The sequence below is a fragment of the Cucurbita pepo genome, chromosome LG13 (assembly GCF_002806865.2).
Source record: "Cucurbita pepo subsp. pepo cultivar mu-cu-16 chromosome LG13, ASM280686v2, whole genome shotgun sequence".
Classification (NCBI taxonomy): domain Eukaryota; kingdom Viridiplantae; phylum Streptophyta; class Magnoliopsida; order Cucurbitales; family Cucurbitaceae; genus Cucurbita; species Cucurbita pepo.
This window is the reverse complement of record NC_036650.1, coordinates 5720249-5736382: the sequence shown is the minus strand read 5'-3', so window position 1 is coordinate 5736382 and position 16134 is coordinate 5720249. Positions and strand designations below refer to the sequence as shown.

The following is a 16134-nucleotide window of genomic DNA, read 5'->3' as shown; positions in this document are numbered from 1 at the left end:
CCACCCACCCACCCACACATACGGATCTTCAAATGGATCCTTGGATTTTCTTTACCCCCTAGAATATTGGTTACTCATTTTTGGTTAAATATTTTGCCTTGTAGAAGGTGATTTCTTGGAGTGTTCTGTTTCTGGCCATAATTCTACAGTAAGTGCAGTTCATGGGTATGTGGTTATTCTTTATCTATTGTAGTTTCGATTTATAGGCTTTTGACAAGTAACTTCTATTTATATATTATCTGCTGATGGATTCCTAATCCTTCTAGATGAATATTGTGCAGAAAGGCTGGAGAGACCCCTAATTCTTATTTTCATCCATATGTCCAAGAGAAAATGGCACATATGTTGGATGCAAAGCTTCTAAGTAACTACATACTTGGTTCTAGTGGTAAAGTTTTTTCATGCTACTTGGTATGCATTGAATTTATCTTGAGATTATTTTACTTCACAGATTTGTCAGAAGGAGAGATGTCATGGCAAGCATCTTCCAGTGCTGGCGTTTGCTGTGGTCACCAACGCCAGCATTTTGACTGCAATGGCACGAGTTACAAATCTGGTGGATTTAATCCAAAGCAGCTAGTCAATAAAAAAATAGGTGGAATCATAAAGTTGTCTCCAGAAGATGAAATTGAAGGAGAAATTATATTTTATCAGCTCAGATTACTTGCAAATGCAGTTTCAAGAAAGCGGTTCACTGGTATTTTAATTGTTCTTTCAAGCTTCAATGTACATGCTGGTCTTTTTACTCGTTGTTTATTCTCCCTCCCTCATGAAACTCCAGTATTTGATCTTTGAACTTTTAGGCTTTCCTTTTTGGTTGCTTAGCTTTCAATTAGCCTTAACTTAGTCCTTGAAATTTTTAAGTATTTTGGTTTTCATCATAATTCTCCCAGCAATCTGCTCTACCCAATTTCTTCATGAGTCAAACTATGTGACCGTAATACATGTATTTGAAGTCCCATCATCTGTCTATTAAATAATTGAAAACAAAATAATGGTAAACATCAAATAGTTATTTTTTAAAAAATGTTTTATGGACTAAATTAGACATTTGAGGTGTGAGTCAAAAAAATTAAACCACTAACCGTAAAAAAAACGGCAAGGAAAATGGTTTTTTATTTGATAGTTTATAATAGACATTTTATTAGTTCAGGATTGAAATGAAATAAACTGAAAGTTTAGGGACTAAATTGGATTTGGAGCCAAAAAAAAGAAAAGAAAATTGTCTGATGACTGTTAACTCTCCCATGAAATACTCCACAGGAAAGCTTCCTCTGATAACTTTTGGTACTACAAATGGTTTTTGCAGACTATTTAATTTGTAACGTTGTTAAGAGTCTTCCAAAGGAGATTAATGAAGCACGAAGTACTAGATGGGATGCTGTTCTTATTAATCAGTATTTTGGTGAGCTTAGAGAAGCAAAGAAACGGGGTAAGAAAGAGAGAAGGCATAAAGAAGCACAGGCTGTACTAGCTGCTGCAACGGCTGCTGCTGCTGCCTCTTCTAGGATGTCATCATTCAGAAAGGATGTATACGAAGAATCTGCTCATAGAGAGGTTTTTTGATGATTTTACATGGAGCTCTTTACTGCACTTTTATGTCATCTTTTGAGAAGCGACTAATGTTGAAATGTTTGGCAATTCTTCCCAGTTGATGCCTCGTGCAAAAGAAACACTTACTAAGGTTGCTCTCCCAAAAACTTCATTAGAGTCGGATTTCTGTAAAGAACATGCTAGATCCTGTGACATCTGCAGGCGGCCAGAGACAATGTTAAAGCCAATTTTAGTCTGCGCAAGCTGCAAGGTTTCATACTTTATCTGCTTATTTTTGTGGAAAAGGAAAACAAATGTTGTATTTGATTGACAGATGGCATATGTTGCAGGTTTCAGTACATCTGGATTGCTATCGGACTGTTAAAGAGTCCTCAGGTCCATGGTATTGTGAGTTATGTGAAGAATTGGCAGTATCAAGAGGGTCTGGAACTCCTGTAGTCAATTTTTGGGAGAAATCATATTTTGTTGCAGAATGTGGTCTATGTGGTGGCACCACAGGTGCATTCAGGAAATCATCTGACGGCCAGTGGGTTCATGCCGTATGTGCAGAGGTAAAATACAGTAATTAGTTTATAGGAATTATCCTTCTCATTTTACATGCTTTCTCTTCGTCTGTCATTTAAAAAAGATGGAAAAGATAGCGGCTGTGCTTTTAAATTTTAAAAACGTCATTATAGTCCCTCTATAAAGGATAAGGCTAATCTATGGGAAACATTATTTTTATGCATCCCTCTTTACATATGGACTAATTTGTGTTAACTCCATGCATCATCTTGTAGTGGGTCTTCGAATCAACTTATAAAAGAGGACAAGCAAATCCTGTGGGAGGAATGGTATGTAATATTGCCAAGTGTTACCATTTTACTATAGCTTAGATATGTGACTATCCATAAGCTAAAATTCATTTGTGGGAATTGGTACTTATGGTTGATTTTAATTCGTCAATTTACCTCTCTTAATGGAATGTCAGGAGACAGTTTCAAAGGGGGTGGACTCTTGCTATATTTGTCACCGCAAGCATGGTGTCAGTTTGAAGGTCGACTAACTTATTTGTGCTGCAATATGTCCGTTTAAAAATTATAGCTGTATCGGAATTCCTGTCTTTCCATTATTCTTTGTTTTCTTGAATATTGTGATGGTTAAAGTACCTTGATTTCATTGTCTTCAGTGTAATTATGGTCATTGTCAGACCACTTTTCATCCCTTATGCGCTAGAAGTGCTGGATGTTACATGACTGTAAAGACTTCGGGTGGTAAGTTGCAGCACAGAGCATACTGTGAAAAGCATAGCTCAGAGCAGAGAGCAAAGGTACTCTTTCTCGTAATGATTTCTATTCTTGCAGCATACAGTTGTGACATCTAACATTGAACGAACATGGACAGGCGGAGAACCAAACACATGGAATCGAGGAATTGAATAGAGTCAAGCAAATTAGGGTAACTCTATGTCCATTCTAATAATTTCTTATGAAATTACTTTCTTTTATATTTGCGACATGATGCTTGCGGCTTAAGATCACACTCAACTGTTTTTCACACAATTATTTACATCCATTATACCTATTGGCGAATGTAAGAAGCAATTTCAAATTATATTTGAAGAGGTTCCTTATCATAACCATTTATGATTTCGTTTTTTAGTTATAATTGTGAACCTAGTTTCATTTGCATGCTGTGCCTTGTGTATGACCTTTCATGCATGCCTTTATACTTGAACTATACTTGATTTTATGGGCTTGACTTTTGCTGTACGTGCTTATATCTGAAATTAAGCTATAATTTTTGTAGAATATTGTTGAATTCTCCATTTTCTGTTTTGCAGGTTGAACTGGAGAGGCTACGCCTACTCTGCGAGAGAATCATCAAGCGTGAGAAGATCAAGGTATGCCATTTTAACGAGAAAACTAAATTCCATCTTTTGAATAGGTATATATTACAAGGAACAGAGATTTGAAAAGCTACAACTATCAACTTTCACCAAGAGTGCCGATTACATGACGAAGCAAGGATAGTAGTCCCTCAAAACAATAACAACAAAAACAAAAAAGCTTTCCGATTATAATTAATCTCAGAAATTAAATAATTTTGAACTAGTTTGGAAAGGACGCACCAGGAAGCCACATGAACTTCAATAAACTCAAAGTTCAATTGAAATCTCTTATAAAAAAAGGAAAGAAGTTCGATTGGGCTCAGCTCTTTATTCCAAGTGTTTGCCACCCATGGGCATTATGAATACTGATATAAATAAGCTGAGTGCCCAGCCACTCAAGAACTAGCTTAGTTAGTTCATGAATTTGTGAACTTATTTTGGCCCTCAAGGAGTGGCTCTATTGGTTGAGTGCTTGGGGCTTTGGGCTGTAATGTACTATGTCTTGGTTAGATCATTGGTGTTAAGATCTATGGACAGGATTTCTGTTATATGGCATTATTTGGGGAGTTTAAACTTGGAATCTCTTCCCTCAAGTGTTCCTTACTCAGAAGCCTGTTTTTTTTTATGTTTGCAGAGGGACCTGGTTCTGTGTTCACATGATGTTCTTGCTTTTAAAAGAGACCATGTAGCACGATCCGTACTAGTTCACTCTCCTTTCTTCCTACCTGAAGTTAGTTCTGAATCAGCTACCACATCATTAAAGGGGCACGTGGAAGATTTAAAATCGTGCAGCGAAGCTGTGCAGAGATCAGATGATTTAACTGTCGACAGCACAGTTTCCATCAAGCACTGGAACAAAGTACCGTTGTCTTTGGACACTGAACAAAAGACGGACGACGATAGTTCTACATCTCAGAACCCATTCCCCCAAAAATTTGTAGACAGGGGTCAGTTTGCCGGGAAGCAAATACCTCAGAGATCTTCAACTTCTACATCACGTAATCTTGTAGATGTTAGAGGATTGAGGTTCAAGTCTAGAAAGGTACAGCGTTATGTTTCTCTTCATTTTTATTATTACCCATCTAGCTTGTAGATTCAATTATGTGCATCATCCTGACTGGGCATTATGAACCATAGCATGCCGAGACATTTCAGAAAGAGCTGGTAATGACGTCCGACCAAGCATCAATGAAGAATTCTCTTTTACCTAAGCAGTACCTGTATGTTCCTGCTGATGTCCTCGCCAAGGAGAAACAGGTCAACCAGGAAACAGGTTCTGCCGAGCCACCAAAATGCGACAGGTAGTTGAGAGAAGGCATTTCTTGTGTTTCAGATTTCCACGTCACACCAAACATCCATATTCCCGGACCCATATCTTGCTCGGAAACTGAGTCCAAGAACAAGTAACATGGCCAATGCAGAAGAGCAGAGCAGCAGCACAGGGGGAATGCTGGGATGGACTCCAGCAGGGCGCCCGAGTTTGACTTGGGCAACGAAACTGGACGTTGAGTGTAATTGTACAGTTGGGTGGGAAGTCATATATGTTGAAAATGGGGGCAGATTGAGTTTTCCTTGTCTTTGAGATTGTCTTCCTGGTTGGTTGAGTCGAGTTCTTAGAAGAGTATTAGCCATGGAGTGTTGTAGGAGTTGCAGGGAGGAGGGAACAAGGAAAGAGTTGGTGCTGTGATTTGTTTACCATTGTAAAGTTTGGTGTATAATTGAACGCAATCAACCTCTGTCCATCCTCTTCAAACCCCAACTCACGCCCAATTTTAATTACTACAATAATCCCAACGCCCAACCCCATAATTTCTTCTACTTTTTTATCCCTTCCATTAATTACATTAGGATTATTTCTTTTTCATTAATTTTTTTTTTCACCTTTCTTCCCAATTTAAAATATCNGGCTTGCCAGGAACTAGATGTTCGTTATATAAGAATAAATTATGAGACATTGATGTTCAAGTAGCTTCTGACCTCTTTAATTTTATTTTATTTAATCATTATACTAATATTGATTTAGATCATTTTTGTTGGAATTGGCTATTTAAATCAAATTTTACGTAATTTTTTAATCTTGGAAAGTAATATACATATAATAAGGGATTTTTTTTTTATACATATAAAAACTAAAAAGGGAAAAAAAGTGAAGAATCTATTTATTTTCTTAAATTTCGAATAAATTAAAATCCTAAATTAATAAAATGGTATTCATTAAAATAATTAACTGCTACTAATTAATGAATTTAGACCGATGGTTATTTATTGGTAATGGAATTTCATTTAAAGTCAACTAAAATATACTTAAATGAAATTACTATTTTTCAAAAAATGTAAAAAAAAAAAATAATAATAATAAATTATATCGATTCTTAATGTTCAGAGAAAATAATAATAAATAAATGAACAAATTATAAACTACGAAGGAGAATTTTTTTATTGAAAGAAAATTTAAAATTGAGAAACAAGCCGCGGGTGTCTGCGACGGTTACCGCGCTCTGCCTCTGCATACGAAACTGCAAGCTCGCGATGGGCTCGATAGACGTCCAATCAACCAATCCTGAAAATGGATCCGACGCCGGCGTTTCTGGTGATGGTCGTCAAAAGCCAGTTTCCGCCGACGGTATGAACCAGACATCTAACGAACCAGAAGGAACGGCGCCCGAGAAGCCTAAAGAATTGGGGCCGACGAAGAAGCGTTTGTCCTCCATGCTTCCTCTTGATGTCGGCACCCGCGTCATGTGCCGCTGGAGGGACGGGAAGTACCATCCCGTTAAGGTTATTGAACGTCGGAAGTTGCAGGGAACTGGTTTTAGTGATTACGAATACTATGTCCATTACACCGAGTGTAAGCTACTCATCTGACGTTTGAATTAGTATGTGGTATTTGATTTTACGTGGTGGAAGAATCAAGCTGGAATGAGAAACAAGAGTTGAATTCTTTTTTTTTTTTTTTTTTTTTNCCTAAATTTGTTTGATGTTCTGTTTAGGTTTTCTTTAGGGGGGTGAATTAGGGCTTATTCAAATTTGGTCAATTTTGGGAGTATGACCTTTGGATTGAGTGAGACAATTAGCTCTTGCAGCAATGGGATTCTACTTTTTCGTTCATGTAACGGTTAATTGATAAATCACATGGGTGCTATTTTCTGTTAACCCTAGTGTTCGTTGATAAGTTGATTAGTCTCTTCTATGTGGAGTTTGGAGTTTTCTCTCTCCTTATCTGGATTTTGTGACAGTCAATAGGAGACTTGATGAGTGGGTGAAGCTTGATCAACTTGATCTTGATTCAGTTGAGACGGTTGTTGATGAGAAAGTGGAGGACAAGGTAATTTTTCTTTTTTTCCTTCCACCTTCATTTTTTAAAATTCAATCAGTCCACTTCTGAAGGATGGAAATATTTAAGGTTATCCCGGGGCATGAGTTGGTCCTATTGGAAGCCATGTTTTACTTGTAAGTATTTAATATGATGGTCTTATTCCGGCACTTGAAGGTAACAGGATTGAAGATGACCCGACACCAGAAGCGGAAGATTGACGAAACCCATGTTGAGGTATGCATTCTTTAAGGATGCACATAGCCCTTTTTTCGAGAACCTTTATATAATGGCATAAACAAATAATTGATTAGTTGTCCTTTATAAAATACAATACTACACGGGTGTTTTCCAGCAGTAGGTAAAAGAATTACTTTTAAAATGTACCAGGTGTAAGGGCAAGCGTGACACTCTCTTGTTAATAGGAGGTAATTCTGTCAGATAGTGCATTAAAAAAGGTTGATATTTTCCATTTAGAAGTTGTGATATCAATTTGGAGTGTCTAAACAAAATTCCCTGCCCTCATTATGAAATGTGTTCTTATCTATTTTCAATTTTATAGGGCCATGAGGAACTCGATGCTGCCAGCTTGAGGGAGCATGAAGAATTTACAAAAGTGAAAAATATTGCAACAATTGAACTTGGAAGATATGAGATTGAAACATGGTATTTCTCCCCCTTTCCACCAGAGTACAACGACACCACCAAGCTTTATTTTTGTGAGTTTTGTCTCAATTTCATGAAGCGCAAAGAACAGCTCCAGAGACATATGGTGAGATATGCTCCATCCCGTCTTTTGTTGTTTATGAATGAGATTAGGCCATAGTATCTGTAAATAGATTTTTAAACTTTTGTTTGGGAGCATAAAATCGAGCTGGTGCTGCTTGCTGCTCAGTTTTGGGAATATGAATTTTCTTTTAATCTTCATGGAGTTGTGTTCAAAGTACATCTTTTTGTAATTTCATTTTTGGACCTTATTTTGGTTTAATGTCCGACTGGCTGGGTGCATTTATTTGCTCAGTTATGCTATAATGAAATAGTGGATGTTAAAAGAGTCGTTGAACATATGTTGCTATTGGTCTCACTTCCTTCTTGATGGCTGCATGTTCCCTATAATAATGTAGGAAATGTTGCCTATGTTTGAACATCTCAGCGAATGATTTTACCCATGCCTAGTTATAGATGCCAGCATTATGATAGATTGATTGTTGATGTGCGATAGCCTGACTTTAGGATTCATATATTCGTTTTATGGGAAAAAGATTAGCCAACTTTTTCTTTTTCATGTTCAGCCAACAATATATACATATCTTTATTGTTTCAGCTATCAACTTATATATGGTGATTCAATGACCATCTTTATTCCAATATTGAAATCCCTTTATTTTCTGTTTTTATATATGAACAAGTTTTTGGAAAGGAAATAAGATGTATTTTCTTCTTGTAATGGCCCAATTGGGATCGAATAAAGTTGAATGCACTTTCTTGAATTAGTTGAATTTACACGTTTCATTATCATTAGTCCTTTGTACTTGCTAAGTATGAACAACCCGTCTTTAAGTTATGTGCTTTTGTCCATGTAGAGGAAGTGTGATCTGAAGCATCCTCCTGGTGATGAAATATATCGATGTGGTACTTTGTCAATGTTTGAGGTATGGTGTTGATTAGGCTTTCAATCTTTTGGCTTGTTCATGCTGCAGTTGTACCTCACGTTATTTTATTATCTCGTTTTTCGTCAAAATTCCTTTTTTTCTTCTAATTTTTGGACTAAAAATAGTTGCCACAGTGGGAATTTCTACTGTATTCTAACATTTCAAGCAAGTTTGACATCTCTACTCACGTTGTGTGAAACTCTGTTTTAAATTATTATTAAATTGATACTTTCATTATCCTTCTTTTTTTTCTTTTTTTCTTTTTTTTTTTTTTTTTTTAAACAGGTCGACGGAAAGAAGAACAAGGTTTATGGGCAGAATCTCTGTTACTTGGCGAAGTTATTTCTTGACCACAAGACCCTCTACTATGATGTAGACCTTTTTCTGTTTTATGTCCTGTGTGAGTGTGATGATCGAGGGTGTCACATGGTTGGATATTTTTCAAAGGTATTTTGGTTCGATATAACTTCTGTTGTTGTTGGAAGAAAACACTATCGTTTGCCAAAAGAAGATTGATAGAGACTTAAAACTCTTGAATGAATATGAAAAGGCGTATAATCATGAAAATTTTTGGACCGGGAGATCCATATAAGAGCTAGAGAAATTATAAAATGTACCGATCAAGGGAAGAACTTTGTCTTAGGGTTAAATTGTTGCCTCCCTCTTATTTATGGCTCCCTTGGGAGGGAATCCAGAGAGTAAGTCCTTCTAGAGGCCTATCCTTGAGAACTTTCCGAAGTGTTGCCTACATGGAAAAGTTATTTTTCTCTAAGGGGGAAACTTGCTCCCATTAGGCAGTGCTGAGTATGATTCCCAGTAATTATATGTCCCTTTTTAGAATTCTAGTCTCCGTGAGTATGAATCTCTAGAGGGTCATGAGGAATTTCTTGTCGGAAGGATCTGAGGAGGGGAGAGGCTCACACTAGGTTAAGTGGGAGGTGGTTGTGAAATCTGATGAGATGGGTGGATTAGGTATGAGGAGTTGCAATTATTTAACGTGGCTTTCTTGGTTAAATGATTACCATGATTCTTCATGGACTTGAAGGTGTTGTGGTATAACGTGATTCTGAGTAGACATGGCCCTCACCTTTTAAGTGGGTTGGGAGTGATAACTCTAGCAGCCCTAGCTAAATTTTTGGGAAAGCTATTTCTTCTGGATTTCATACTTGCTTGAGCATGGGGAAGGCTCAAAAGTCTATTTTTTGGGAGGATGATTAGGAGGGTGATAAGGTGATAAGTCTCTCTGAGTTTTTTTTTTTTTTTTTTTTTCCTCTCATTTTTATCAACTTTCAAATAAGAGGTTGCATTCGGGGGCTTCATCTTGCCTTCTTCATACTCTTATCTCCTTGATTCCTTATAGTTTTGATGACCTCTGCCTAACAGAAATGTGACTCACGTAAGGGGTCTACTTTCTCTTATTTGTGACCAATTGGTGATCCCTGGGAGAGAAGGATGTTAGATTCTGTCTACCCTTTCTCCCCTTCCGGCTGCCTTGAATTTTTTTGCTTTCTCCTCTCTCTGAGAACTAGAAAGTTCAAATTCCAAAGAAGGTTAAGGTTTTTGCATGACAAGTTTTACACTGGAGAGTTAATACCATGGATTGCATCCAAAAATAATCTTCCTACGTGTGGTTCCTGCAACAGTGCATTCTTTGTATGAGCCTGAGGAGACTCTTGGTCGTTTGTTGTGTGATTTTTAGTTTGCTCTTTACCTTTGGGATCATTGGAAAAGGTCGTTGGGGGAATTTGGGGCTTGCATTAGGGTGTGGTGAGGTCTATGGTGGAGGTGCTACAAGATCATTCCTTGAAGCAGTTGGGCAAAGTGTTGTGACAAGCTAGTACAGTCTGGTGAGTATTTGGATCGAGAAAAACAACAAGAGAGGTGGAGAGATCGGGTGAGGACGTTTGGGAGGTGGCTAGGTTTAATGACTCCTTGTGGACGTCGGTCTTTAGACTCTTTTATAATTATGATATTGGTATTGTTGTTTTGGATTGGAGTCTGTTTGTGTAATTAGGGTCAGACTTCCCTTTTTGGTTTTTTTTTTTTTTTTGTATGCCCTCATATTCTTTTGCCTTCTGGTTGGTCTGAATATCATCTGCAAGTACTGAAATCCACTCTCTAGCTTCGAAATCAAGTTTGGTTCATTCCTTGGCTGTTCTGATCTGTTTGGCTATTGGGGATATATTTGGGGAATTTTGAGCTAATTGCCTCATTGAAGACCCATTGTATCTTTCCAAAGCAAGTCTTGCCATTCCTCACCTTCAAGGTATAAGCAACAGAAAGGTCGGCTTGTCCTTTTTTCAGTTTTGGTCGAGTTTGTAGGGTATAATATTATGTAGTAGGATTACATGACCATACTTTTTTATAGGGAAAAGGCGACAAGTAATTTTTGTTTGAAATCAATTTATCTACTATGCAATATTTCTGATCCATGCTTTAGTAGTTTGTTTTCCCCCTTTGGAGGGCTAGTGAGGGTTTAGTGCCAACACTGAGTGGTATAAAACGGAGTGAAAACTTGTGTCATGCGGATGATGAAATGTAAGATGGATTTACAATAAATTGCTTTAGAACTTATAAGCTGGAAGCAAGTTCAGAACTTCTCATACCTTTCAAGTGTTTGAAATCAAACTGGATTGTTTTTTTTTACTATTATCTGTCGGTGTGCAGGAAAAGCATTCAGAGGAATCCTATAATCTGGCATGCATTCTCACTCTTCCTCCTTATCAAAGGAAGGGTTATGGCAAGTTCTTAATAGCTTTTTGTAAGTTCACGTGCATTAAACTGACTATTTTTTGGGCTAATTTTATCTGCTACTAGCAAGCTTGATGAGCTCTCTTCTCTAGCATTGAAAAGGACCAGTAGTTTTTTGTTTGCGTGATTTACTTAAGTTTAATTTGTTATTTTAGTTCAACAGTTCACCCTTTTTTTCTGTTGTCTCACCTTTGTTTTTAACGGAGGTTTTGATCTTTTGTGAAACTGAGACATCAGCTTATGAACTCTCCAAGAAGGAAGGTAAAGTTGGGACTCCTGAAAGACCTCTTTCTGACCTTGGATTGGTGAGCTACAGAGGGTACTGGACCAGAGTTCTTTTAGACATTTTGAAAAAGCACAAGGCCAATATCTCTATCAAGGTTTTCATTTCTGTTGCTTGATGTCTTTGATGAAATTTAACATATTCCACTGAGGTTGCGTTGTTCCTCAAAATTTATTTTAATTGCTATTGAAACAACAAATAATTTTAGAATGTACTACGAGTCATAAGATTCGTACCTAAGACATGGCGCATTGGTCATCCCTTAATGACAGGAGCTAAGTGACATGACAGCTATCAAAGCCGAAGATATTTTGAACACACTTCAGAGCCTGGAGTTGATTCAATACAGGAAAGGGCAGCATGTTATATGTGCTGACCCCAAGGTGCTGGATCGTCATCTCAAAGCTGCTGGTCGTGGGGGCCTAGAGGTCGATGTTAGCAAATTGATCTGGACTCCATACAGAGAACAGAGTTGACTCATTATTAAATTTGACGGTAACCTAACTCTGTATGTACAATAATAGTGTAGAACTTCAGTACATAGCATTAGCGCTGCCATTTCTATCTGATGAATGTAAGCCTGGACAATCAAATATCATTGAAATGACAAATGGTATAAATAGTCTTGTACATTACTAGTTGCTGACTATTTCTTGAAGAATTCAGTGTGTGACCCTTGACATTCACATTTTTTGAACTGGAAGTTTTGAAACTTGAATCAGGTGCTACATGGGAAGGTTATAAGATTAAAGATATCATTGTGTTTTCATTAACAAATAAAATGTAGTTGGGTATGACCATTTATAGTTGTTTATAGTTCAGGGCTCTCGAAATAATCCTAGACCATGAACGGTACGATTAAGTTGATGATAATCTTTCAGCAGTACATGAACTCTTTTTTAAATTAATGTTTTTCACATACATTAATTTGCTTAGACGTCAACTATTTGTTTTTATGATTTGATTGAGATTTGAAAATTAGACAAGAAATAACATCTTCATGTCCAGTAGCTCCCATGCTAGACGTGGCAAGTAGACAAGAAAGCTAAACAGCAGGAGCCCAAAAGAAAAGATGATCTTGCTTTTCCATGTCTTCATCCTCAAAAGAAAGAACCCTTTTTTGTTAAAGCAGGAAACGGAGCCCTTTCTGATTAAACTTTCTTGGGGAAAAGAAGCAGATTTCACTGCAGAAGACTGTCTGGTAAAAGTTCTGCTACCCTTTTCAAGTACATTACAATTGCAGGCGAGTTGTTCTAAGCTGTTCTGTCTCAATTTTTGTTTAAAATTATGAATAATCCAAATTGATTAACTTGTGCCCACTGTTTCATTTAGAACATGTTCGTCAATTTCTTCAGATCTGATGCAAATGTGTTGTTTGTTTTAGGAAGAGGATATGAGCAAGTAATTTAATACGAATATATCACACAAAATTGAAACTTGAAGAAAAATATATATGAACAGTGAGCTACAATCACAGTCTTTAGCTTCCTGTGATTGAGACAATCAAAACTAGAACGAAGAACAAGAGAACGGATCATTTACAGAACTCTCCGTTGAATCTATGATCGCCCATATCCAAGTTTTCTCTTCAAACACTCGTAATCTGAAGCCGATGCTTTGGAAGATGGGTTTGTTGAATCTGTAAGCTCTGTAATACAATGCCACCTGACCTCCTCTTCCAAAGATTCTCCATTTCCCCTCTTTCTTCTCCTGCCTTCTGCACTCGCCGGACCACCGGCAACGGCGGATCCAAATCCACAACGCTAAATGAATCACAATTCCCGTTTTCAGTAACACATTTCTTACCCGAAATTGCAGCATTTAAGGCCGGTCTTCTTCTGCTCCCACAACAGTTGACACCCGCCGTAGATATCGATGCGGCGGCAGCGGTAGACCTGGTGATGCTGGTTCCGGTGGTGGAGGGGGAAACCAAGAGATTTTTGCTGGAGAAAAATTTCTTCAGCTTGAAGTAACCTACATTGGCGTTGCTGCCTTTTTTGTTGCTGAGAACGGCGTTCTTGGTTGAAATCAAAATCCTGTGAGAAATCGGAAGGCCTGCAACTCTGTTATTCCGCTTAACTTGACCCATACATCCGATTCTCGGCGATAAAGGGTCGCCGGAAAAGGACTCTGTACGGGCCACATCGCAACTGGGCAGCCGGCCGTCTTTGATCGCCGGCTTAGAACAGAGCATCGGCAAGAACATGTTTTTCTGGCGAAATTTTTGTGGGTTGAAGCGATTGTATCTATCCCCCATTTCTAATTTCTGATTTCTTCACAAAAAAGGGGGAAAAAACAACGTACTGTAAGAGAAGACAGAGCTTGGTCCTTGATGTAAAACAATGGCTTCCAAGAGCTCCTCAGGCTCTGGTTTTCAGTAAACAGAGAGAGAGAGAGAGGGAGAGAGAGAGGGGTTTATTGGGAAGTTAATAAAAATGGTCAAATGGGAACCAAAATCTTGGCGGTGTAATCAAAATGAGCTGAAAATGGGTGGAACTTTGTCAAATATGAACACACGTTGATCAAGTCTTGGCTTTTGCTCATTTCTTTCTCTTTTGGGAAGTACTTAAAATATTCTACATGTAAATGTCCGGCTCTGAAATTTATATAATCTTTGAGGGTTATATGATAAAATGTCCATAGCGATAATCATGGCTTTAGCTCGATTATTACCATATGTCCAAATGTCATCATTAAAAGTCATCTTAAACTTTATTTTTAACCCTTAAAAGTTCGTTAAACCAATTAGCTAAGAAATGTTATTTGTCACCGTCGCACTTTTTTTAGTAGTCGCAGTAGGCTAAAATTTGTGCGACACTCATTCTAATCCAATGAGCAAGCTAGCTATGTCAAAATCGAATTTTGCGGACAATTTTAGTGTATGATCAAGCCTCGAGCTACGTTTTGAGAGAAAAAGTTTTAAAAAACGTGGGCGAGGAAATCATTGAAAACATGTAAACAATAGAGATTACAGTACTTAGTTCGAAAATATTTGATAACTACTTAATACATTTTGAGACGATTTAAGTCTATCCTAGCTAAACATGATTTTGCCAAATAGTTATACAATAAACTAAACTTGAGAAAGTACTATGACATGAAAGTAAGTAAAAGGGTTTGAAATGTTATGAGCATATGACCATGAACAACACGACCTGAACGAACATGACTATGAGATTCTCAACAAAGATTGAAGACGACCCAGTTATTCCAATATCGTGCTTATGACGTTGGTCTCCAATACTAATATCAACTTGTGACATGAGGGTCAAAGATTAGCACCAAAAAAAAAAAAAAAGATTNAAAAGTAGGATAAGTCCAAAGAAGGGATTGGGATTGGGATTGGGATGATTGATTGGTGGTGTGTGGAAATTAGAATAAGTTTGAGGCAAAGTGAAGGAAGCATCTTTAATAATGAATGAGTGGCCCTCTCTCATTCCCTTTCTTCATCTTTTTATCTTTTACACAATCAATTCAATTCAATTCAAATCAAAGCAATTCAATTCACTTTGATTCATGCCAACTTCACACGCTATGCCCATTGCTTTGCTAAAATCACCTGCCTTTTCTCCTTCACTTCACATCTCACACCCAAACAAACGGTAGATTCTTCGACCTTACTTCACTTTCAAATCTCGCGTATGGAGTGTCAGTCTTGTATTATAAAATTATTTTGTTCGTGGGTCATTTGTTGAATTCTCATTAAATGAGTATTTATCTAAATTCTAACATGTAACGATGTCAACCGTATCTTTGCCAAGAATCTAACCATATCTAACATGTAGATTTGTTGTCAAGTATTTAAGGATGTCAAGAATCTAGATCCTCTAGTAATTGGTATCTTCAAATGTTCATTTTTGCTTGACATCAAATGAACTTGTGTTATACGTCATATCTTTTTCGTCAAATATCTAGCTTTATCATAAGTGTGTATCATGTGTTATCGATATAGTTTGATCTTGAAATGATACAAATAAAAAAGTGAACGGAACAACGTAACAAACATGGACTAAATGTTTTTTTAAGTAAAATTATTTATGTATTCATAAATAGTGTTATCGGCGTTATATTATATTCTTTCAAAAGTTGCAATATTAAACTCAGACATTTTATAAACATTTTAAAATCTATGAAACTAAAGTTCGTTATAACGTCGAAAACAAATGTCTGACAACTTTACACAGAAATTAGGATTTAAAAATTTTCACCCAGTTTTGGATCACTGTCACATATTTTCTCAGATTTCAAACTCTATTATGTACGGTAACTAATACTTACTTTAAGCATAATTATTATTATTATTTCTACCATAACTATTTGACTTGGTCTCATTGCTAACACGTATTTCATAGATTATTATAAAACATTTCAATTAAATTATGCATAAACTTATTTAATTATACAAATAAATTGTCTTATATTAAGCCGACTTGTTAATATATTTACATTTTATTTTATTTTGCCCCAATGTTTTAAAGATTTTTTTAATGCTGGTAAAAAATATAATGTAAAAAAGTCGTATACAAACATTTTATTAATAAATATTATCATTATTTAAATAGTATGCTTACAAATCCAAATATGTTAATAAATTAATAATCTAAATTATTATTATTTATTTTGTAAAAAGACCTAATTGATGATTTTAATAGATGAAAAATAAAAATTAATAATTTAAAAGAACAGTTACGAAATTAAAATAACTTAAATT

At 36.5% G+C, this 16134-nt stretch overlaps 3 protein-coding genes across 4 annotated transcripts in view; 2 read left to right on the top strand and 1 right to left on the bottom strand.

Annotated features, from left to right (window-relative positions):
* Positions 1-5242, top strand: part of LOC111808351 — a 17914-nt gene extending 12672 nt beyond the window's left edge. The window contains exons 7-19 of one of the 2 annotated variants that reach the window (XM_023694276.1): positions 105-148; positions 282-364; positions 452-697; positions 1310-1557; positions 1652-1804; positions 1884-2105; positions 2334-2387; positions 2525-2590; positions 2723-2863; positions 2938-2991; positions 3377-3436; positions 4059-4466; positions 4562-5242. In XM_023694276.1, the coding sequence (XP_023550044.1) occupies positions 105-148; positions 282-364; positions 452-697; positions 1310-1557; positions 1652-1804; positions 1884-2105; positions 2334-2387; positions 2525-2590; positions 2723-2863; positions 2938-2991; positions 3377-3436; positions 4059-4466; positions 4562-4729 (1947 nt within the window). In that variant the 3' untranslated portion in view covers positions 4730-5242. Of the gene's footprint in view, positions 1-104; positions 166-281; positions 365-451; positions 698-1309; positions 1558-1651; positions 1805-1883; positions 2106-2333; positions 2388-2524; positions 2591-2722; positions 2864-2937; positions 2992-3376; positions 3437-4058; positions 4467-4561 lie in introns of both variants that reach the window. The other variant, XM_023694275.1, reaches the window with a different exon arrangement.
* Positions 5243-5864: 622 nt separating this feature from the next.
* On the top strand, positions 5865-12107 carry LOC111808261 (histone acetyltransferase of the MYST family 2-like). Its single transcript, XM_023694143.1, has 9 exons — positions 5865-6272; positions 6661-6749; positions 6915-6974; positions 7300-7509; positions 8321-8389; positions 8675-8836; positions 11057-11150; positions 11378-11520; positions 11696-12107. The coding sequence occupies exons 1-9, from the start codon at positions 5954-5956 to the stop codon at positions 11897-11899; spliced, it is 1350 nt and encodes a 449-aa protein (XP_023549911.1). The 5' UTR covers positions 5865-5953; the 3' UTR covers positions 11900-12107.
* Positions 12108-12841: 734 nt separating this feature from the next.
* The window catches only part of LOC111808263, a 21001-nt gene continuing 17708 nt past the window's right edge, over positions 12842-16134 (bottom strand). The window contains exon 3 of the mRNA XM_023694145.1: positions 12842-13726. Within this exon, the coding sequence (XP_023549913.1) occupies positions 13012-13680 (669 nt within the window). The 5' untranslated portion in view covers positions 13681-13726 and the 3' untranslated portion in view covers positions 12842-13011. The remainder of the gene's footprint in view (positions 13727-16134) is intronic.

What these genes read in the sequence shown, in the direction of transcription:
- LOC111808261 (XM_023694143.1), top strand. Translation starts at nt 5,954, where the DNA reads ATGGGCTCGATAGACGTCCAATCAACCAATCCTGAAAATGGATCCGAC. An exon ending in CTATGTCCATTACACCGAGT is followed by an intron (nt 6,273 to 6,660) that starts GTAAGCTACTCA and finishes ATTTTGTGACAG; the next exon opens with TCAATAGGAGACTTGATGAG. An exon ending in TTGACGAAACCCATGTTGAG is followed by an intron (nt 6,975 to 7,299) that starts GTATGCATTCTT and finishes TCAATTTTATAG; the next exon opens with GGCCATGAGGAACTCGATGC.